Genomic DNA, 24363 nt, shown 5'->3' on the forward strand with positions numbered 1-24363 from the left:
ACTTTCAGAAATTTTACCTTTTTCCATTAGCATATCTTCATGTTTTCCCTACCTACAACTAGATACCCTTTGTAAATGTTGAAAACAAAAGAAGTAACCTTGGCAAATAATTGAGAACTGAGTTTTATTTGAATATACTTTTCTCTTACAAGACCAAATACAGTTTTTCTTCTAAAACTCTGTTATTCCATTTTCTTTCAATGAAATGCTCACGGAACCAGAAGGCTTGGGAAGAGGCTCAGAGCACCTAAGAGTTGCTGAGTCCGTATTCCTTTTTTCCCCTGTGGCTTTTTATATACGCTCCGCGCCTGCGATTTCTGGATTTGATTTCAGGGAGGTGAAATCTTACACCCCTGAGTCTCAGTGCCAGTTTCCCAGGACGAGTCAAAAACTGCAGCTGCTTGGAGGTGAGAATCTTCCAAGGCTCCAGAGGCCAGCTCGCTGTCCTGTTCATTTGCTGACATGCTGCCGGGAGCAGCTTCAGAGAAACCCGTTCTATTCTTTGGGTGATTCAGCCAGTCTCAAAATAAATAGGTAGCCGAGTGCAGGGAGAAAGAACTGGAAACCACTGAAATTTGAGTCTTGAGGGCCAGTCTGTTCTCGGGAGCTGCTCTGTTGAACTCTAAAAGGAATCTTGAGCCCTGGGCGAGGGAGCGGCCTGGTCTGGTGGAAAGCCTGCGGGCCTGCCAGTGGAGTCTATGTCTGGCCCTGCCTAGCTCAGTGAATTTCAGCAGCTCGTGTCTCCTCTTAGACCCCCAGGTTCCTCATCTACAGAAGGAGAAAGAAAAGGAGACTGAATGATTTTTAAGGTCTTTATCAGCTTCTAAAAGTTTGATTTGATGTTTGTAGGAGCAATTGTTCTTTCAAAGCACCATCTTCTAACCTCAGGAAAGAGAGCCCAGGGGCCACTGCGGTGTCCTGCCAAGCTGGGAAGACAAAGATGGTGACTGAGAAGGTGGGGGTGGGGCAGGGGGAGAAGGGGGAAGAAGGGAGAATGGATCAACTCACATCCCAGGCCGGGGAAAGAGATGAATGAACGTCCACGCTAGAGTGACATGCTGTAAGTAGGGGAAATCTTCCTAACTAGAGTTCCCATGACTTTGGCAACATTTGAAAAAAAAAGACATCCTTAAACCCACAAAGTACTCAATTGTCCAAGCCCCAGCATGGCCAACTTCCCAAAGCTGGCCGGTCAGAGACCTTGGTGTTAATTCCTCAGCCAACTAAAAAAAGATGGTGTGAGTTCTGTTGACTTAATTGTTGGAGTGTTTCTGAGTGGGGCCGCCTCCCTCCTCTGCCTCCTCGCAGTATTATGGGCTGTTCTGCATTACCTGCCCTACCTATCTTCACAATCTAGCCGCAAACAGCTTCGGTTGACCACACCACTTCCCTATTGAAAGTTAATACTGTTTGACTCATTCTGTGTTACTAACCTGAAGCCAAAGAAAACAAGGCAGAGAATAACTGGCTTGTATGGAGTTTGGAAAGCTCTCGGAGGCCCCGCTTTCAAAATCCTATACAGTAGCTTTACTATATCTCTCTGCGGCAGCGGCTGAGAAAATGAAGGAAGCAGAAGTGGTTAAAAAAGAAGTTGGGGGTGGGGAAGAGACTGGGAAGGGAGTGGTGCGGGGTCCCCCTCTGGCTGGGAAAAGACGGGAAATCTGCGGCAGTTTATGAGGGCTGTCTCTCTCAGCTGAGGTCTTGCTTTGACACACCAGAGTGTTCGCACAGAAGAGGGACTGTTGACGGAATTAAAAGGAGAGGAAAGTTCAAAACAGTCGTTGAAAAGGCAGCTCTCCTGTTGCCTGTGTAACACAGAGGAGCTGGGAGGCTGGTGTCACCAGGTCAGGCAGCCATAGGCAAAGACTCAAGCTAGACAGGTCAGGGGGAAGGTGTGTCCCTTTCGAATCTGGAAAGGATTGAGGAGGGGGAATGTTGCCGGACAGAAGGCTGTCCTGGGCATCCATCCTTGCCTCCATCCCTGCCCCCATCCCTGGCAAGGATGGAAACTTCCCTTCCTTCATTTCCTAACTGGCTCAGATGTGGTCACCAGGGTGAATAGGAGGCACTAGTGTCTTGGAATAAATAGAACTTTCCCTCCCAGTGTTACCTGGCAGACAGTGGACCAGCATCTTCATCACCATGCTGCGGCTCTTTGGGAGTCTAGGCAAACAGTCACTCACCCATTCAGGTAACTGGTAGAAGAGGCCTCCCTCCTCACAGATGCCCCTTCTCAGCAGGTGCTGCTTCTGGCACGTGGACAACGGTGCGTGGAAGTGAGCCTGATGCCTGAATGAGGATGTCAGGCCACAAACAACTGAAAACCTTATGTGTGAGGGAGGGCCTACGTTCGACAACTAGCTGCTGTTGGCTTTTGTACTAGTGAGTACTCAGGAGCTGTGAGTGGCCAGGGTGCCCTGGCAAGGGCTTTGCCAGGCCAGCCTAGAACTTCAGTTGGCGTCTGTGACAGGAGAGAGGGTCAGAGTCAGATGCTGTTCCCCTGCTGTTGGGAAAGTCCCTGAGGCCCAGCGGGCAGGGCTTAGAAAGAGGAGGGAATTTCCTTCCCTCTTTTTAGAAGTACAGAGGAGAGATCGTCCTCCACACTGCTGGGTAAGCATTCCAGAATAAATCTAGTCAAGGAAAGGGGCTCACTCATTCATTCGTTGACTCACTCATTCATTCATTTGTCCAGCATTTATGGAGGCATCACCCAACCTTGGAAGGGCCCTGCATTTACCTCTGTCCTGTCCAAACATGCTCAGTGTCTGTCAGTTATGCATGAGATCTGCTGCTGCAGGAGGGGAACTGAGATTCCCGCAGGGAGGTTAGGAGGCCAGTGTGGAGAGCCGCAGTGCTGGTGACGTGCTCACGCAGGCAGTGTGTGTGCACCTCCGAGATCTTCTCCTGGCCCCCAGGTCTTGCCTGTCCACCCCAGGGATAGCCCTGCTGATGCCTGAGCTCCAAAGCCAGGTTAGAAGCTCCAGGCAGCGTTCTGTGAGTCAGTGCTCATCTCTCCATAGTGTGCCACCCACCGCCAACACTTTCTTTCCCTTCTGCAAGTCGCCTTCTCTTAGAGTCTGTCCCTGGGCAGGAGCTACTCTGATCAACAAATCCGTGTCCCTGGTGGTTACCACCGTCTGGTTACTCTTCAGTTACACTGTAACTGGAGGTTTCCTTGAGATAAGACCTTAACCTAGGGAGGGTTGCTAATAGTTGGGATTATAGGCTGGTAGAAGAAGAAAAACCTTGAACTTGGGAGCTGTCTGCACCCCTTCTAGGAAGCTGCCTCCACTTCCCGCACGAGGGCTACCTCTGGTCAGGAGCAAAAGCCAGCAGGCAGCTTCTCTGCCCTGAGCTCAAGTTACCTCCTTAGTCACGAGACAGAAATGGACAGTGAGCCCTGGCGACCGGGGATGCAGATTTAGATTTTGAGTGCTCTGCTTTTAGGAGAGGCCCAAGTCTCCAAGAGCTCATGTGAGTGGGCGAAAAACTCCACTGCTCATGGCAATGAGCCCTGGACTCAGGGAACAGAGTTTTGTCTGGGTTTTTGTCCCGTGAGTCTTGGGCGCACGGTGCACAGGGAGGATGGGGAGGGGCAGGCCCGTGTGCGTCTCTGGCTTGAAGCTGTGTTGGTTGCTGATCTTGCCTTGGCCTTGGCCAGCCTTTTCTCTCCATTGGCTGTTGCTTGCTACACTTGTCTTGGCCCATGTCCTGAGGGCAATCACGGAACGGTGTGTGTGTGTGAGTGGATGTATGGATGTGTGGATGTATATATATTATGTGTATATGTGTGCATGTCAGTATGTGTGTATGTTTGTATGTGTGTGTCCCCATGTCTGTATATCTGCCTATGTATATATGCATGCGTGTCCCTGTGTGAGATATGTATATGTGTGTGTGTGTCTGTGTATATGTGTCTGTCCTGGTTTGTGTCTGTATGTGTATGTGTGTCTGTGCATGTATTAATATGTGTGCGACGTATGTACATGTGTGTCTGTGTGTATTTATATGTGTGTATCCCCATGTGTGTTTTATGTCTGTGTGTGTGTCCAAGTATCTGTGTGTGTGTCTGTATGTGTTTACATGCATGTCTGTGTTTGTGTGTGTGTGTCCATGTGTGTCTGGATGTGTGTATATATGTGTGTGTCCATGTGTATCTACCTTATTTTTGTTTTGTTTTGTTTTTTGAGACAGAGTCTCACTCTGTCGCCCAGGCTGGAGTGCAGTGGCGCAATCTTGGCTCACCACAACATCTGCCTCCTCTGTTCTAGCAATTCATCTGCCTCAGCCACCCAAGTAACTGAGACTACAGGCACGCGCCACCATGCCCAGCTACTTTTTGCATTTTTTAGTAGAGACAGGGTCTCACCATATTGGCCAGGCTGGTCTCGAGCTCCTGACCTCATGATCTGCCTGCCTCGGCCCAAAGTGCTGGGATTACAGTCGTGAGCCACCACGCCCGGCCGCATCTATATGTGTTTATGTGTATGTCTGTGTCTGTGTGTATGTTTGTGCATGCATGTCTGTGTGTGTGTGTGTGTGCATGAGTGTGCCATGTGTGTTTTTGTGTGTCTCTGTGTGTGTGTGTGTGTGTGCATGAGTGTGCCATGTGTGTTTTTGTATGTCTCTCTGTGTGTGTGTGTGTGCATGAGTGTGCCATGTGTGTTTTTGTATGTCTCTCTGTGTGTGTGTGTGTGCATGAGTGTGCCATGTGTGTTTTTGTATGTCTCTGTGTGTGTGTGTGTGTGTGTGCATGAGTGTGCCATGTGTGTTTTTGTGTGTCTCTGTGTGTGTGTGTGTGTGTGTGTGTGTGTGTGTGTGAGAAGAGGGTACTCACTACAAAGAAACAGGAGAAGCTGGTACACTTTGCCTATGTCAGGATGCCACTCTCAACTCAGCAGAAGAACCTTTGACCCATTGTTTTTGATTTTTTACTATGAAAATAAATGAGTTTTCCTGACTGAATTTGTTTTGTTTTGTTTTTTTGAGACGGAGTCTAACTCTGTTGCCCAGGCCAGAGCACAGTGGCACAATCTCGGCTCACTGCAAGCTCCACGTCCTGGGTTCATGCCATTCTCCTGCCTCAGCCTCCTGAGTAGCTGGGACTACAGGTGCCTGCCACCACACCCAGCTAATTTTTCTGTATTTTTTTTTTTTAGTAGATACAGGGTTTCACGGTATTAGCCAAGATGGTCTCAATCTCCCGACCTCATGATCTCCCCGCCTCGGCCTCCCAAAGTGCTGGGATTACAGGCGCGAGCCACCGCGCCCGGCCTTTTTTTTTTGGAGATGGACTCTCCCTCTGTCACCCAGTCTGGAGTGCAGTGGAGTGATCTTGGCTTACTACAGCCTCTACTTCCTGGGTTCAAGAGATTCTCCTGCCTCAGTCTCCCAAGTAACTGGGACTACAGGTGCAGGCCAACATGTCTGGCTAATTTTTTTATATTTTTAGTGCAGATGGGGTTTCACGATGTTGGCCAGGCTAGTCTTGAACTCCTGACCTCAAGTGACCCGCTTGCATCGGCCTCCCAAAGTACTGGGATGAGCCATCACGCCCGGACTGATTTAACTTCTAATGAGACAATTCTCTATGAAACTATGCTCAGTTATGATATTATATTTTTTCTCAACAAGAAGTTTTTCTGTAGTTACATTTCAGCTGAAAACTTTAATTACAACTTCCTTCACCTGAAATGATTTCTACTTTCCTACAACCTAGTGGAGGGTGATTGGACGGCACCAATCATGAAGGACCTGAGTACTCATTCATTCATTCATTCAGCCAATAGTAGTGAGCCTCTAGGCTCCAGATGGTTTTGTAGGTGTTGGAGAGACATGGCTGTGCAGAAAAAATACAAAATCCCTGTCCTTACAGACCTTACAGTCCCGTGGGTGCAGATAGACCCTGGGTAACATTAACACATGCTATGGAGAAAACCTAAGCCAAAGGGCTAGGGATTGGCTGGATGGGGCACAGTCTGCAACTTAAAAGGGGATCTCCAGGAACTCCTCAGGGAGGAGATGACATTTTAGCAAATACTTGAAGGGTGGGAGGGGTCAGATCCACAGGAATCTCAGGGAAGAGCTTCCTGAGCAGCGTAAACAGTCAGTGCAAAGGCCCCAGGGGAGTGATGAGGGAGCAAGGGCAAGGGGGCCACTGGTGCCAGAGCAAAGAGGGGAGCTCAACCCATCTGCCTTCTAGTTTCAAGTAGGGGGCATTTGCCTTAGAAAGCAGGCTTAAGAAAATGCCGCCTGACCTCAGAAACCTGTACTTTATGTCACCTGAGAGGCCACTGTCGGACCATGGTTTGGGAAGGCCCAGAGTAGGGAAGCCCCGTGCACAGGTGGACCCAGTGGGTGCTTGCTTTCCTGTTACCACCCACAAGAGTACAAAAGCTCTTCCCAACCAAAGGCTCTGCTATTCCTGCTGGTGATTCTCTGGGGCTAAAGCAGAACCCCTCTAGAAATCCCTGAGTGAGTAGAAGGAATTCCCAGGAAGTGGAGGCATCCTAGGGGACTTGCCAGGATTCATCCACCTCTAGGAGGCGTAGGGGCACGAGCTGGAGGAACGGGGGCCTGCACAGGGAGTGTGGGCGGAGTGGGTGACGGGTACTCACCTAGGACGTATGTGCCTCCTGCCACTGATGGAAAAGGTGGGCATTCAGGGTGAACGTATCATTGTTTTCCAACCCAGACAAGAAGCTGGGAAGTGAGAGCCTGGATGAGTGGTCCGCAGAGTGGCTTTCTTCCCAGGTGCAGCCTCTGACAACTTCCTAGCAAATTTTAAGGTGGGTTTAATGTCCCACTCCCTCTGGACTCAGCCTTGGGATGCTAGAGGGGGAGGGGTGAAAGCAGAATGGAATGTCCCAGTCAGCAGGGTAGCACGAAAGGCTCTGTGAAGGCTTAAGGGAGAGAGGAGAGCACCTTTGAATACTAAAGCCCAAGGTCACCTATAACTAACTGTCCAAAGGGTCATTGATGAAACAGCTGGAGGCAGAGGGAGAGTGAATTCTTAGGACACCTCGTGCAAAGCTGCTGACCCCCAGCACACGGAGAGGTAGAGCAGGCCAGGTGGGATCCCAGGCTGGGCGACCTGGTGGGGATCAAGACAGAGCTCTGAGACCAACCTGACAGTTAGACTTGGCACTGGCTTCCGGAGGCCAGGTGTCTGCCTGAAAAAAGACAAAGGGAAAACTTTGAAAGTCGTAACCTCATTCGACGTTGTTCAAGACCGTGCTTAGAGCCATCCGACAAGAACCAGCTGAGTAGATAATCGCAGCAGATGTAATTGCTGTGGATGCTTTGAGTCCCTTGGAGTAATCCTCATAGTCTCTTAATTCCAGGCTTCCAGATATGGAGCCTCAGTGACGAAGAAACTTGTTCTTGTCCACAGCAAAGTTCGGTAGAAAAGCAGATTTAGAATGCAGAATTCTTAACGCCTACACGGGCATTCACATTTCCCTGGGACCATGTTGTTTCTCTAGAGGGGAGGAGGATTGTGGCATCTGCATTAACACCCGCTCCTGTGGGCACTCAGAGAACTTAGCTGCTGCATTTGTGGAACGGAATAAAGGTTCCATGTAACCCTTCCCTGCCATTCCCCAAAGCCTTTCCACAGATGGCACAGCAGAAGTTACTTCCTGCTTGAGAATTTGGGGTTCTCAGATTTGAGACTGTCATGATAATCAGTCTGACTGGAACAGAATGTGCCCAGTTATTGTGGGAGACAGAGACAGTCACACACCTGCCTATCTGCAGGGCAGAGTTTGGGCATTTTCAGCTGCTCTGTGTGTATTGAAGAGTTAAAAAAATGAAAAGACGGCCAAATAGTTATCACCAAAAGGAGGCCGTCAGTCATTGCTCGTGAACACAGTCTCAACACAGTTCAGGCACGTTTCGTTCATGTGTTTTTCCCCAGCACACAGCACATCAGAAGCAGGTAGGAGAAGGGAAGTAGTAATGCAGAGTGGAAGCCTGAGTACCAGGGGGAGCTCTCCCTTCCATGCAGGTATTCCCAGTGTGCTCCCTGTATCGGCAGCCTCAGCATCACCTGGACCTTGTTAGGACTCCAAATTCTCAGGCCCTTCACCCCAGACCAACCTACCAAGCTAGAATGCCCAGGTAATTCCACTGCCCGCTCAAGCAGGTGAAACAGCCTCACAGCCTGCAGGTCACAGTGTGGCTGGGGCTGTCTTCTGATTCTACACATACACTGGGAGCAGAAGTGAGATGGTCGAGGCAGATGCAAACGTTCAGGGGCTTTCGTGTCTGAGATCTAAAACCACGTAGCATTGTGCACTTCTCCACTCTGTTCGCTTTGAGTTCACAGAAATGTGTATTTCTAGGTGCACTGAGAGCACATCCCGAGCGTGTGTGTCGGTGGGTGTTGAATTTGTAGGTGCACTGAGAGCACATCCCGAGTGTGTGTGTCTGTGGGTGTTGAGATGGGTGTGTTTTCAGACCTGCCGTCTTCCCGTAACTGACTTTGTGAGATTGGGCAAATGACATAACCTCTCTGAACCTCACTTCCCACACATCAGTTAAAAACCAAGGCCGATTTCTCTGGCCCTTCTCCAGTTCTGAAGTACTCCAGCCTTGTGGTGGTGTCTTAGCTTAACGATATGAGAAGAAATTGGGGCGGGGGAAAGTGAGGCTGCCCATAGTTATGTAGCCCTAGACGATATATAAGCATGCATATATAATATGAATTAGAATGTATATTGACATTCTATATGCCATCATATAGTTTATATTATATAGTATATATAATATACATGTGATATATAATATTGAACAATATTTCCCAACATTAAATTAGCCAGCAGATAGTTAGGTTTGCAATTAGGGAGATTTATTTCACCACCTGCAAGGGGCTTCAGGAAGGGTCACATTCAGTACTGTCACTTTGAAATCCTAATGACCCCGCAACCTAAAGGTTAGACTCTGATACCAGGAAAAGTAAGCTGTTCTCTACACACATTGATTTCTTTTCCATTGTCATAAAACAGTAACAAATCAAGGAAAGAAAACCCCATATTTTTATATCCAGATTCATGCAGGGAGTATCCCATTCACTGGCCAACATCTCCTGAAATACAGATGTCCTTTCAAAATTGACTATATAAAATTCTTATATGCTTTTAGAAGAACCACAATTTTATACGTGTATATACGATATATATATATATATCTTTTTTGTATTATGCTTTTGCATAGATGTGGCTCAATGGTGCATCATGACAGTCTTCTGAGTATATACCTTCCCCATTTTTCTGCTGAGAATCTATCAGGAAAACTAGTAAACCCCTATCAGAAACGTAGACTAATATGTTGTTGACTGCCAGAAAATTCTTTATTCTCTCTAACCACAAATTTCCAAGAAACGGTGACAATTTAGCCTTATCTAGTTTCTTTAATGGAAGATCATATATTTCTGTTACTTACAGCCACAGATCACAATGGTGTCTTTAAAAAGGCAGCTCAGTTATCAATGAGATATTAGCATACCTGCTCAGTTTAGTTTGTACAGCAGAAAAGTGAAGCTGGTCTCACTATCCGTCACAAAATATAACATTTAAGGCTGCTCTAGTGAGCAGCCAACCCCAAAAACAACAGAAATGCCTTTGGAATGAAGTAAAATTTAGCAAATGGCATTGACTTATTTGTATTACATATACTTTTTCACCTTTTTTGGATTTTTATGACTCTGCATACATAGTAAAATTCCCATAGTAAAATTCCAACCAAGTACTTTTCTTTTTTTCAAAAATGAGAAAATGGTAATAGAAGAATTTAGGACGCTTTTCAACTCTGCTTAAGATTAAGATGTCCCAGTGTGAAATCCTGACGTGCCCACTACTTTAAGCACCGTCCTGTAAACATTCACAGTTGGCTTCAAACATGCTGAAGAAGCCAAGCTGCCAGCATGCAGGTGTTCAGAGCTGCATCCCGGTTCTACCCAAGGGCTGGACCCAGGGTTGAAGTCCCTGCTGCCCTCTAAAGCCCAGTACTCAGAAAGAAGAAAAGTGAATTGGATAGTAGACATTTTCCATAGTCCTCTATTTCTAATTCAGGGGGCAAATGAGCCTTTTAATGGAACACAGATACAGGAAACTGAAGACATAAAGTATTCATTTTCCCCAGCTGGAAAGTTCATATCGGAAGTTCCTATATTTCACGCAAAATATTGCTATCTGGCACATGAGGTCTGATGGTTTCAGAAAGTAAGAATTAGATGTTCCTTTGATCTAGCTTGTAAGTGCATCCGAACCACACCTTGAATATGATAATGCTTCTCATTTCCCCTGTGCCTTGGTGTTACAGCTCTCCAGCACCACTGTGAGCCTGAGGGTCAAAACCCCCTACTAAGGCAATAACGTTCCAACTTACTCCCAGGAACACACGTGGGGAGAGTAGAGTGGGCTCTTCCCCAATCCTCCAGCATTAAACTCAGCCCTGAGACTCCCAGGGCTTAGAAAACAGCTTAGACTGAAGAATTGTTTTCTCTGGGAGTTATGCCTGAACACTTCTGCTAAAGCAGACAGTCATCAGTTAATCTCTATAAATGACTACAATTTTGGCAGGTATCAGCTGGTATAGAAATTGCTCACAAGTTAAAGCTCTCATTTCTTAGTTTATGGTAATGAGGGGGACTGATTAAAACAAAAAACAAAGAAACAAACAAAAAAACCTCACGTTGTGCCTGACCACAGGACTGGCTTACCTGAAATGATGATTCCTGTTGGGTGTCTCCGTGGCACAGGTCCCCACGCTTGCTGGCTAAGAGAGACACAACTGGCAAGAGCCTTTCCAAGGCTGATTGTGGACTCTACCACGTCAAGTGCTGTGTATTCAGAATGACCTCGCTCACATCACTCCCCTGTCCTTGAAACAGTGTTCTTCAAAAATGCCACTAAGTGCCCGAGGAATGTGAAGTTTTGAAATGAACACAAAACCTGCCAGCAGCCTTTGCCGACTGGCATTATTTCTGAGGCAGACAGCTCTCCACAACCATTTGTCCTGCCTCCTTCTTTCCCCTAACTCGTAACGCCAGGCATTAGATTGTGGTAGGAGGTTAAAGGGCTGAGTTATTATGTTTTGAATGGTTGTTCCATTGGAACTGTTTGTTTTTCTGCAAGAAAACTGCAGATTCTTCAGTTTGATCATCAGGAAGCCAAGGATCTATGGCAGAGATAAGAGGAGGGAGGAGCTAAGGCAGGCTTCATCCAGAGGCACTGAGTCACACCATGACTGACCAACACAGGGCGTTCTAGAAAAAAGACATTTTCATACTTCTGAGGGAAAGGGATGATGGGAGTTGCTCCAAGACCTGGCCCCATGGCCTTTCATCCACAAAGCCGGTGCTTAAAATACTCAGCCGAGAACAGGCCTCCCACATGTGTGCTGACCTGCGTGACTCAGGCTGTTTGCGTTCAAGTCCCCTGTTGTGGGCTGGAGCGCTGAATCAGAGTCCAGATTTGCCTTGGTGACACATGACAGGAGGGGGCGTTGCATTTGAACTACGCAAATATTATGCTTAAGTATTTTTCCTCATTTTGGAGCCAAACAGGTCTCGTTAATGATAAAATCACTGCAATGTAGTGGGCCCTTTTTTTCTGGTCTGGAATTTGAGACAGTGTCAACTGTGCCAAGGGGCCTGGCAGCAGGAAGAAATGGCCAGCCATGGAGATTTACAGCCATAATGCAAGTTATACCATTTAATTTTATGATCGTAGCCATCGGGAGCTGGACTACAGTGCACTTCTCGTGGTCTGCTCTTACCCCAGGCTGTGGGAGTGGAATCAAGGGAGCCTCTTTCTAGTCTAGGATTGGGTCAGGGCACGTGAAAGAGCACTTTATAGGGGCAGCGGGCAGGCTGCTTCTCAGTCTGGCTTTGGGGACACTTGACAATAGGGAACAGGGGTTGTGCAATTGATCGAGGACTCTTTATTGGAACCATAAGGCTGAGGACGCAGCAGGCCATTGTTTTTAACAGAGAAATGAATGGCCCAGGCCTCCTGTGGCTGCCTCCCTACCTTGGAGCCTCAGCTGTGCTTGACAGGACTGGCTCTGGTTTAAGGACATTTTGAGAAAACCATAGGCCCCAGTCCCCTGTGAGTGGCCTCTGCTTGCTGCTTCCTGGTGACAGTTGTTTTGGTGAAGAGCATGATGAGGACACTTGTTATCTGTATAGACACTGAGGGGCCCACCATCCCATCCCACCCGTCCTGAGCCCCCTGGGGAAGCTCACCAGATAGGCCGCAGCTACCCCTGGGCTCCAGGGGCCTATTCTGCTGGGAATATTGGACAAGACACAGGCGAGGCCTTCCTGTCAACTCCTTCTTAAGGGTACACAGGGGAGTCGGCTTTGGGGAAGAAGGAATGCTTGTGAAAAGCCTGTGAGGAGAGGGGCTGAGGGGCTGAGGATGCCCTGCAGGTGCCTGGAAATCTGACCTCCCCAGAGGCTGAGGGTTTGCAGCCACGCCTCGTTTCCTCTTGGACGGAGCCCTGCCAATAAGCTGCAGGGCTCACTTTGCTGCCTCTAAAGCCAGTCGGTGGTTGGGTTTGCAGTAAGGAACAGCCGTTCTGATGCCCCTGGGAGGCCACCTTTCCTGGCTGCCATAGCATAGCCCCGGCATGTGGCCATGTACCAACAATTAATGCACCTCTTTTCCTCCCGGCATCACCACCACCACCACCAAGTTCCGTATCCCACTGAATTGTGCCCGTTGGAAGTGGGTGTAGAGGGTTGGGGAGGGTGCTGAGGCCCAGACTGGGGGAGCACTCTGTGGCCAGGGCAGTGAAAGGGGGCCCGTTCTGCTGAGAGGACAGTGGCCCCAAATTCCCACTGGCGGCTAGCCCAATGGGCAAATCTCTACCAAGTCTATGTTGGGGTGAGGGGAGAGAGGGGAAAGACAAGAAAAGCCCCAATTTTAGGAAATCCACAATACTTTTTCTGATCTCTTCCCTCCCTCCTTCCCTGCCTCCCTTCCCTCTTCCCATCCCCTCCCTTCCCTGCTCCCCACAATAGGACATCGGCAGAAACTAGATGATCAGACCAAGCCCGGGAGCTTGTCCTTTTCCGAGCGGCTCAGTGAACTGGAGCAGCTGCGGCGCACAGCCATGAGGGTCAGCCCACACCACCCAGCCCCCACGCCCAACCCTCGTGCCTCCCTGAACCACTCCACTGCCTTTAACCCTCAGCCTCAGAGTCAGATGCAGGGTAAGTACCAGACGGAGCCCACCACCCACAGCTGGGTCCCATGTGCAAACACCCTCCCAGACCCATTGGGGTTTCCCCTTGATGCTCAGAGAAAGGCCTGGAACCAACAGCACCACCTGGGAGCTGTTGGAAATGCAGAGTCTTGGGCCCCATCCCAGACCCACCAAGTCAGATCTGCCTTGCAACCAGATCCCCACAAGGAAAAGCACTGCTACAGAGGATACGAGGAGCTCTGGGTATGGATATCCATATTGGATAGATAGCTCTCTTGAATTTTTTAAGAGTTAGCTTTGGCTATGCTATTTTTTTACCTACCCATTAGACTTGAAGACACACACACACACACACACACACACGTCAAGCAAGGTGAAGACGGGGATGTTTCAAGTTCTCACTATTGCCAGATTATTTGTGAGTTTTGTATCTAGTGTTTTTTTGTTATTATTATTAAGAAATAGTAGAAATATATGGATGCCATCACATCAAGGGTGTTATTTGCATATCAATATAGAATGCAGGTCCCCCTATCCCATGGGGCTAGCTGGCAATTACTAAAGCACTGTAAGATGCAATAATTGCCTGAGGCCCACTGTGCCCAATTAGATAATACAAGAAGTTCATTTACACTGTAGAACCAGTGACGTCAATGACTGTTTGCTCTGTGATACCGTTTCAGAAATCCAAAATGCAGACTTTCCTCTGTGCCATGCAGGATGCAGCTGTGTGTGATATGGTTTACAGTGATATTTCTTTCTCAAAGTAGCAGGCTTGTTAAAGAAAAGATAAGCAACACATCTGGGGGAAAGGGCAGGTGGCCAGCAATCGATGTGGGAGCTCCTTGCCCCTCTCGGACAGCAGGAATTAGCTTCCCCAGGCATTTTCTGTATGTGAGTTGTATTGTGGGATGGACAAATATCATCTGTTCTTTTGGGTGTCCAGGCCAATAGCTCTCTATTTTGGGTTAAAACATGGGTTCTCAAAAGGCATGCCCACTGTCTCCCATAGAGCTTGACAGCCCATGCCATTCGCTCTCAGTTAGGTTTCTGGGGGAGGCTCTTTTACTTAATTGGAAAATTTCCAAATAAATCTTCCAAGAAGATAGTATGCACACAGCTAAGTGGCCTATCTGTGGAGTAACCCTTTTGTAAACAAACAGAAACCTAAAGCTTGATGTTTTGGGGGGCTGCCTGTCATCTATAGGTTCATTTAGGTGTATTCAGGAAGAGGATCCATGAGACCATTGGTTTCCTGTTACATAATAATCATTAATAATGACTTAAAATGTATACATTGATTTTTTTAAATTCCAAAATACAAGCATATGTGGCAAATTAAGTCAAATGGTTTGTTAAGTGAGCGAGATGGGCTTGGGGCGAAACAATACTTTGCTTCCAAAGAGGATACAGCTCTCCAGGAGATTCTTTCATCTTGCCTTTAAGGTCATTTAAGCTAATTCTCATCATCTATTCATGTGTAAAATCGAAAGGAAGACTGTTTTCTTAGTCTCTCATTGCCTAAGTGGCCATTTATACTACTAGGTTGATGAAGGGATTTGCCTTTTTCTGCTGATATGGGAACAGAAAGTCTGAGCATTTTTAAAGGCAATGGAAAATTCAGCCCCATGGGGGAAAATCGAAATTGTCACCATTGAGTTGCTCTGTTTTTTGGTGAAGAGTGAATCTAATCTGATTTCCTTCTTCATCAGATACGCCTCTTTAACAACAACAAAAAAAAATGGGGGCAAGTTGCGCATTGAATTCTCATCCCGAAGTTCCTGGGCAAAAGCATTATTGTGGACCATGTGATGGGCATTCGTCAGCTCTTTGGAGTCCTATATGCTTAGCAGAGGATCAGGTTTAACACTAAGCATCGCCCCTGTTTTGTTCCTCATTGAAAACTTTTTACTTCTGCAACATTGAAGAAATCATAACTCCCTTTTAGAGTTCCCTAGGGGCTTGGTTGCTACTCTGAAGAATGTGTGAACTATATTGCTTGTGTTCTTTCCTTCCAAAATATGAATTTGATATTTAGTACTTCACTTGTAAAATTTCAGGAACAACTTTTGAAAAATGAGTATCCAGAATATTTTCATGTGAAACAACTTCTCCTTTTCCTTTTGTTGTTTCTTTCCTATAAGAAAACGCTGTTTTCCACTAATCATGTTTTGAGTAGACCCTTGGGCTCTTTCTCTTGAAATTGGAAAGTTAACAGGCGTAATATGCAAGTGTTGTTCAGCCAAGACCTTCAGTTTGTTCTTGACATGTAGGAAAATGCTTATTTTCCAGGCTCAGCCCTGAAGTTTCTATGTTATATTTACAAAGATACTTTAAGAAATACAGCATGTGTTTATGGCTGTCTTTGAAATGGCAGTGGTAGTCTTCAGAAAAATATCCAATTTGTCAGAGCAGTTCTACAGCGGTGCTGTCCAGGAGCATGAATGTTTTTCAGCTTTACAGAAATGTCAGTAACTGGGGGTTTGGAGAGCTTGCTGGGATTTACAGAGAGGCTCAGGAGCCCTACCTTGCTAGGACTTTATTGGAAGGGTTATGCCAGCTTCTCTAACTCTGTCAGCAAGAAAATGCTGATATAGAATAGCACCAATACTTACCTAGAATCACATGTACTGGAGGGTCACTCAAAATAGACATCTCAAATTATCTGAAGCACGGTACAGATTGAGAGGGGGCAGGTTGCCATGCCACTAAACCACTGTTTATTTGTTGAGGTCTTAACTATTAAAGGGCTGAGGTTTATTTCAACTTCCTATTTTACCAGGTCTTAAACTTGACTAGAAAGCCATTTTGTCATGAGTAGACCCTTGGGCTACACGTTTCTCCCAGTCAAGACACCATCGTTAACTTCTATGACCCAAGTCTTAGAAATCTTTTTTAATTTATTTCAAAAGATAGAACAGGGCAGATTCTAGAGCTGGTGGTACTGATGCCTGTTCAGTCACAACTCTCACCTAGAGAGGGGTTTGGGCAACCCGAGTGAGTGATTTTAAAATTTCACCCGATTGACCAAATATGATGTATCACATTTAAGGTGTCGTAATTTCCTCCTTTCTGGGAATATGAGGATGGAGTAATAGATGCTGGTACAGAAAACTGAAACCTAGATAAACTAGGAAGCCCATTTTGTTGTTCTTCTGCATGCTGGTTGTCATAAACATGTAGGAGGAAGGTTTAACTCTATTTTTTTTTTTTGAGACGAAGTCTCGCTCTGTCGCCCAGGCTGGAGTGCAGTGGCACGATCTCCACTCACTCAGGCTCCACCTCCCAGGTTCACGCCATTCTCCTGCCTCAGCCTCCCATGTAGCTGGGACTACAGGCGCCCACCACCACGCCCGGCTAATTTTTGTATTTTCAGTAGAGACGGGGTTTCGCCGTGTTAGCCAGGATAGTCTCGATCTCCTGACCTCGTGATTCGCCCATCTCAGCCTCCCAAAGTGCTGGGATTACAGGTGTGAGCCACCGCGCCCGGCCAAGGTTTAACTCTTTAACTGGGCCAGTTGTGAGCTATTTTGACATGGGTCAGACATTCGTATATATCATTCCATTCCCTCAACAATCCTATGGTATGGTTTATGGACAGAGAAATCGAAATTCAGAGGTTAAAAATTGCCCAATATCTAAAAGATTGTAAGTGATGAACTTGGACGCAAACCCAGACCTTCCTTGCTACAGAGCCAGTGCAAGTGGGGAGGCCGTTCCCTGGGCATGCACTCTTGGTTCAAGGATCGATTTACTACAGGGCTGACCAGTGTCGAGAAGAATCTCAATCACCAAAGGAGGAATGGAAGAAGTGTTGGGCTATCCACTCACTTGGCATTCCTGTATTGAATGTGTTCTATTATAATTAGATGTTGATAATAAGAAGAATAATTTTGGGGCCAGGCTGTGTGGTGGGCACCTTAATAAACTGTCTCCTTTGGTACATGTGCATTCATTTGTAAAGCCTGGGAGAAAAGAAAACTCAGAAGAGTGCATCTCTAAATAGGAGTGAAAGAGGGTATACGAGCAGAGAGAAGGCTTACCAGCCACTCTGTTTACTGGGGCCACTGCCTCCCTACTTTTGAAGTTCATTGGGACCAAGAGCTTATCATCCAAACCCAGTCAACATCTGATCCACTTTTATGAGTGTGCATGCCTCACTTTGAGAGTTCCCTATGGCCAAGAGGGGCCCCTGACCTCTCAAATCATCTCCTGATTTTTAGTATTCCAAGTAACTTTTGTCTTGCTAATGATTTTCCCCAAAAATTAAAGTTACTTAGGAAGGTCTATATTCCGGTGCTGCTGTCTGCAAAACTCTGAGATAGTGAAACGACTCTGTTTCTCAGTTCTATGGAGTTATTTAAGTCCGTCTGATTCTCTCTTAATCATCTGGATAGACAAAAGGAAGAAAACCTTTCCACCTTCATGTAGGAGAAGGAGATAAATCCTCTTTCCAGCCTTGGAGGTAAAATATCCAACTGCATTGCATTGCTTTCCTTTCTCTCTCTCTCTCCCCTTCCCTCTCTTCCTTATTCTTCTAGCAATTTGAAGTTTAAAAACAAAGGGCATAGGGGCTATTTTATTACCTTGGAAGTAGAGGCTACAATCAAACACTGGAAATCCTCATATATAAATCTATAAATGGTCATTTAATGGTTACACAAAGCAACATATTCAGAGTGTGAGAAATTAATATATATGATAGGCTATAAACATGAAAGGTGAATGATTTTATTTAAAAAAAACTTTTAACAAGGTGTAGTAGGGTGTGAGAGCCTTTCCAGGTCTACAGCATTAGAATCTTACCCTGAAAACAAGCCTCAATCAGGTGTTCACAGGAATAAATAAAAATAATTAAAGGAAAGAAGGGAGAGAGAGAGGAAATGAAAACCAGTGGGATGACTGCAGAGATTCACTGCAGGGCTTAATCTTCATGATAAAATATTTCTTCTGTAGACTGCATATGTTCTGAACTTTCCCCTTATGCTTGTAAATATGTAGGCCAGCACACCCATGCACTAAAAGGTTTCATTTGGAAGAATAATAGTATCAGCAAAGATGTAGTTGGAGCACGTCTTTGATATTGATGGCTACATATCAGAAGGCTTGAGCTGGGAATCTAATAGCCAAGAAAGATAGCAGACCATAGTGGCTAAGAAAGAATGCGGGCTCAGCAGGCAGACTGCCTTTGTTTCTACCACATTCACTATAGGACTTTTGGCAAGTCACTTAACCTTTTAAAGCTTTAGTTTTCCTATCTGCAAAAGGGGAGTAATACTTATGCTAGCAAAATCCTAGGACCGTTGTGAAACATAAAGCAGTGGACATTAGAGCCAGCCCATGGTTAACATGCAAAAACTGTTAGCTGTTATGATCAACATCAATAATATCAAGTTGTCTTAGTCTTATATATTATAGACTGGGTAATACATAAAGAAAAGAAGTTTATTCGGCTCACGGTTATGGAGGCTGGGAAGTCCAAGAGTAAAGTGCCATCATCTGCTGAGAGTCATCCCATGGCAGATAGGTGGAAGGGCAAGAGAGCATCTGTGAGAGAGCTTGCTTTTATAACAAAGCCACCTCCATGATAACTAACTTACTCCCTCAATGGTAGCATTAATTCATTTGTGAGGATGGAGCCCTTATGACTCAATCACCTCCCAAAGGCCCCACCTCTCAACATTGCCAGGATGGCAACCAAGTTTCCAACATATGAACTTTTGAGAAGACACATTCAAACCATAGCATTCCACCTCTGACCTCCCCAAATTCATGTGCTTCTCATTTTTAAAAGACATTTATTCCATCCCAGTGGTCCCCAAAGTCTTAACTCTTTCTAGCATTAACTCAAAAGTTGAAAGTCCAAACTCTTGTCTAAACCAGATATGGGTGAGATGCAAGGAAAAATTTAAAGCACATTCCATTAACTCTGAGGCTGTGAAATCAAAACAAGTTTTCTACAATGCTTGCAAAATGTAATGATGGGACAGACACAAGGTAGAAATTCCCACTCCAAAAGAGAGACATAGGCAAGAAAATAGGGGTAACTGGTCCCAAAGAAGTTCAAAATCCAACAAGGTAAACAATATTAAGTCTTAAAACTGGAGAATAATCTCCTTTGACTACATGTTCTGCCTTCTGGATACAATGGGGCTAAGGCTAGGCCCCCAAGGCCTTGGGCAGCCCTGCCCCTACAGTTTTGCTGGGCTCAGCCCAAACTTCACCTCTCTCAAGTTGAAGTCTTGTGTCTGCAGCATTACCAGGCTGGAGTTGTACAGTGGTGGCTCTACAGTTCTGGGTTCTCAGGGATAGCCCCAATTCTGTATCTCCATTAGGCATAGCCTTAGTGGGGACTCTCTATGGCAGCTTCAACCCCACATTTCTGTTCAACATTGCCCTGGTAGGTACTGTCTGCAGTGGTATTCCCCTGTGGTTAAGTCTTGGCCTGAGCTTCTAGGCAGTCTGTGGCATCCTTCGTAATCCAGTTGGAGGAAGCCATGCTTCTTCCACAGTATGTATTCTGCATGCCTACAGAATTAGCACCACACAGAGACCATCAAGGCATACTATTTGTGTCCTTCAGAATGACAGCCTAGGCTACACTTAGGCCCACTGAAGCCACCGCTGGGGTGACCAAGGTGTGCTGCACCAGGATGCAGGAAGCAGAGACTAGAGGCAGCCCTGGGCAGTGAGCCCATGAAGGGTGCCCCAGGCCTGTCCCCTAAAATCATTCTACCCTCCTAGAGCTCTGGGCCTATGATGGGAGGAGCAACCTCAAAGATCTCTGAAATGCTTTCGGGGGTCTTTCTCCCGTTGTTTTGATTGAATAGAATCTGGCTTCCTCATATTCAAACTAATCTCTTTGGCAAATGGTTGCTTGGCCATACCCTTAGTACTCTCTCCCAAATACACTTTCACTCTTTATGTGGCCAGGCTGCGAATCTTCCAAATCTTTCCATTCTGCTTCTCTTTTAATTGCAAATTTCATCTTTAAGTCATTCTTTTGCTATCACATCTCACTATATGTAGTTAAAAGTAGCCACACAGCAGCCTCTATGCTTTGCTGCTTAGGTATTTCTTCCACAAATATCCTAGTTCATCCCTCTTAAGTTCTGCATTACATTAAGTCCTAGGACACAGACACAATTTCACCCAGCTCTTTGCAACCTTATATTTTATAAATATGGCCTTTACTCCAGTTTCCAATACCTTGTTCCTCATTTCTATCTGCAGCCTCATCAGAATGGCCTTTACCAGCATTCTACCAGCACTCTGGTCACAGACACTTAAGTAATCTCTACGAAGAGTTGGACTTCCCCTAGTTCTGAGGTCTTCTTTCAGATCCCTCACCAGAATTGCCCCTAATGGCAGAACCATTCTTGACAATGCAGGCTTTTTTTAGCCTGCACCTCCAAACTTGTTCAGCCTTCACAGTTATGCAGTTCCAAAGCCACTTACACACTTTCAGGTATTTGTTGTAGTAACAACCCCACTTCTTGGTACCAACTTTCTGTCTTAGTTCTTTTGTTAAAACAAATGCCTGAGACTGGGTAATTTATAAAGAAAAGAAATTTAATTCACAGCCAGGCACAATGGCTCGTGCTTGTAATCGCAGCACTTTGGGAGGCCAAGGCAGGCAGATCACTTGAGGTCAGGAGTTCAAGACCAGGCTGGCCAACATGATGAAACCCCCATCTCTACTAAAAATAAAAATAAAAATAATTAGCTGGGCATGGTGACACATACCTGAGTCCTAGCTACTCGAGAGGCTGAGGCAGGAGAATCGGGGAGGTGGAGGTTGCAGTGAGCTGAGATCATGCTACTGCACTCCAGCCTGGGTGACAGAGTGAGACTCTGTCTCAAAAAAATGAAAAAGAAAAGAAAAGAAATTTATTTCATACAGTTCTGGAGGCTGGGAAGTCCAAGAACATGGTGCTGGCATCTGGTGGGGTCCTTGCTGCATTAACCCATGGCAGAAAGCAAGGGGCACAAGAAAGTATATGCAAGAGAGAGCTTGCTTTTATAACAAAGGCACTTCAGCAATAACCCACTCATATGATGATGGCATTAATCCATTTATGAGGGTAGAATCCTCATGACCCGCCGGGCGCGGTGGCTCACGCCTGTAATCCCAGCACTTTGGGAGGCCGAGACGGGCGGATCACGAGGTCAGGAGATCGAGACCATCCTGGCTAACACGGTGAAACCCCGTCTCTACTAAAAATACAAAAAACTAGCCGGGCGTAGTGGCGGGCGCCTGTAGTCCCAGCTACTTGAGAGGCTGAGACAGGAGAATGGCGAGAACCCGGGAGGCGGAGCTTGCAGTGAGCCGAGATCGCGCCACCGCACTCCAGCCTGGGTGACTGAGCAAGACTCCATCTCAAAAAAAAAAAAAAAATTCCTCGTGACCCATTTGCTCCCTGCAAAGGCCCCATAACTCAACACCACCACAGTGGGATCCAAGTTTCCAACATGTGAAATTTTGAGGGACGCAGTCAAACCACAGCACAAATATATTAGTTTCCTGTGGCTGTTTTAACAAATAACCACAAACTTGGTGGCTTAAAACAACAGAAATGTATTCTCTCTTAGTTCTGGAGGCCAGAAGTCCAAAATCAAAGTGTTGGCAAGGCCATACTTTCTCTGAAGCCTCTAGGGGAGGATACTTCGTTGTCTCTTCCAGCCATTGGTGGCATTCCTTGGCTTGTGACTATATCAGACTGTATCATTCCAACCTCTTCTTCCCTCTTTATATGACCTCCTTTGTGTCATCTCCTTTTTGTCTCTCATAAGGATGCATGTTACTATATTTAGACCCACCCAGGTAATTCATGATGAACTCAAGATCCTTCACTTAATTATAGCTTCAAAGGCCCTTTTCCAAATAAGGTCACATTCATAGTTCTGGGGGTCAGGAAGTGGACATATCTTTTCTGGAGCCACCATTCAAACTGCTGTATCTTTGTACAAAAGATAGGGGACATCAGACCATTGACCAGGCATAGCAGGTGAGTCCAGAGATAACTCTCCCAAGTCCATCCCCCAGAACAAACATGGTGGACAGGTTAATGTGAACTGAATATCTCATGCACAAATGCCCCAATCGTGTTACTATAACCTCAGTCCATCATTTGTTTGAACCCAAAATCATAGTACTTTTATTTCCCAGCCAGAAAAATGTATGATTGTTTTTAGATGAGATCAGATATTTCTTAATATTTTCTAGAGCACCTATGCCGATGGAACCAGAGGTCCTGACAGTGATAGAGAAAGAGCTGTCTTCCCTGTGTCCAGGGAGCAGTGCCAGATGGGGAAACAGGAGGCGCAGGTGCCTCCTGCCCTAGCCTCCAAAAACTCATGACAGCTTAGATGGTAGGAACAGAAGATGACATGATGACCAAAGCCAGACAGTTGGGACGGACTCAAGAATTTGACCACCCAAAGTCAGGCATGTCACTGTTGTTTTGAAGCAAGCTGCCTTCTAAAAAAGTGACTTTATTGCCAGGCATTGTTGACTACACACCCATTTCAAAAGGATGGTGATTTACAAATCACCTGAAGATAGCCTTTCAAATTTGGACATTTAAAAAAGAAACTTTTACTGTAGTCATGAAGTAGTATCAAAGTTTACCAAAAGTTTGTATTGAGAGGAAGAACAAACAATATACGCTAATATGAAAAACAGCTCTACTTAGAAAGCTACTTTTTGTATTCTTAGAAAGCTACTGCTTGGGTTTTTTTATTAGGCGTAGTTCTCCAGACTGAGTTGGTTTTACTCATCTGCATGATTTTTCCTTGCCTTATGGAACAGAAATTCGGACCCACTCGCATTCAGTTATTTTAGGGCTCTTTAAAATCCAGTATTTGTGATTTAAATGATGTGGAGGGATTTTCATTACCTCTGTCTTTGCTTATTTCCCTCTGACCCTTAGAACACCCCACCCCGACTTTTTGGGAAATTTACGGAGGCAGAGGGTTTCACCTGCCTCAGTTGTCACCAGCCCTGTTACATTCCTCCTTCCAAGACTTAGCCTAACAGGGACCTTCTCATTATTGAACAATTGCCTTCAAAGCAGTAGAACAGCCCAATTGTTATGGAGATTAAAGATACCAATTGCAAAACTCCTGTAAATAAAATCTTCACTGACAAACCCAGTTTCTTTTCATAGACTTTTCTTCCATAATCTCTTTCTGGCAGAACATCTCATGTTTTGATGTTAGAGATTCAGTTACCAACCACAGTAAATAAAGCAAAATAATAATAGAAAAATAGTATAGAACTCGCCCTAAAAACAAACATTGGCCAACCATGTTTATTTTTTGTCTCTCTGTGCACTCCTGAGAATTGATAGGGGAAGAATGTACCACCTCTTATTCAGGTTATTTCTGATTAGCAAGCTATGGAAAGTCTTCAGGTTGAGTTTTAGCCAGTTCACACTCCCCTAAATGGCATGGGATAGACCATTTTCTGTTTTAAGAGAAAACAGAACAATGGCGCTAAATGCTTGACTGAATGTTTGACTAAATGTCGACTGAATCGTGAGTAGGAAAGATTGGGCAGAAAAGACAGCCACTGCCTCCAGACACAGGATGCCACAATTCCGGGTGCCGTCATTATTCCATACGACCTTAGGGTCATGTTTAGGGTTTAGCAGTTTCTCAATAGGGTTTCAAGATTTTGAAAAGTGTCTTCCAATTCCGATCTCCATAGATCCTATTATGGGAATTAACCTTTTTGGAAGGAGATTCTTGTTCTTAAAGATGAAATTCCCTACTTTCTTTTCTGGAGGGAATCAGTATGGGCAGAGGGAAGAGGAGATGGTGATCCTGACCTGTGAGTCTCATGTCACCTAACACCTATGGGATGGCATGAAACTTGAGCTTTAAAACACACCAGGGGCTGGGCACGGTGGCTCACGCCTGTAATCCCAGCATTTTGGGAGACCGAGGTGGGTGGATCACCTGAGGTCAGGAGATCAAGACCAGCCTGGCCAACATGGCAAAACCCATCTCTACTAAAAATACAAAAATTAGCTAGGTGTGGTAGCGGGCACCTGTAATCCCAGCTACTTGGGAGGCTGAGGCAGAAGAATCACTTGAACCTGGGAGGCGGAGGTTGCAGTGAGCTGAGATCGGGCCATTGTACTC

The 24363-nt window shown here is 45.9% G+C and overlaps 1 protein-coding gene and 1 long non-coding RNA gene across 8 annotated transcripts in view; one reads left to right on the top strand and one right to left on the bottom strand.

The window, feature by feature from the left end:
• The window catches only part of RUNX1 (RUNX family transcription factor 1), a 262267-nt gene that overhangs the window by 202394 nt on the left and 35510 nt on the right, over positions 1-24363 (top strand). For 2 of the 4 annotated variants that reach the window (XM_005548734.5, XM_005548743.5), the window contains one exon: positions 13031-13222. The exons of the other annotated variants lie outside the window; for them this stretch is intronic. In XM_005548734.5, the coding sequence (XP_005548791.1) occupies positions 13031-13222 (192 nt within the window). The remainder of the gene's footprint in view (positions 1-13030; positions 13223-24363) is intronic. 4 annotated transcript variants of the gene reach the window in all.
• LOC123572204 (uncharacterized) lies at positions 108-11048 on the bottom strand. Of its 4 annotated transcripts, none has more exons than XR_012432029.1 (5): positions 10724-11048; positions 6618-6831; positions 2111-2461; positions 1434-1552; positions 108-768 (listed from the first exon to the last, which is right to left on the bottom strand). It is a non-coding gene; the product is annotated as an uncharacterized lncRNA (long non-coding RNA). The 4 variants fall into 4 exon arrangements; XR_012432026.1 differs by lacking the exon at positions 2111-2461 and adding an exon at positions 7128-7172; XR_012432028.1 differs by lacking the exons at positions 1434-1552; positions 2111-2461 and adding an exon at positions 7128-7172.

Source organism: Macaca fascicularis, chromosome 3, assembly GCF_037993035.2.
Source record: "Macaca fascicularis isolate 582-1 chromosome 3, T2T-MFA8v1.1".
NCBI lineage: Eukaryota > Metazoa > Chordata > Mammalia > Primates > Cercopithecidae > Macaca > Macaca fascicularis.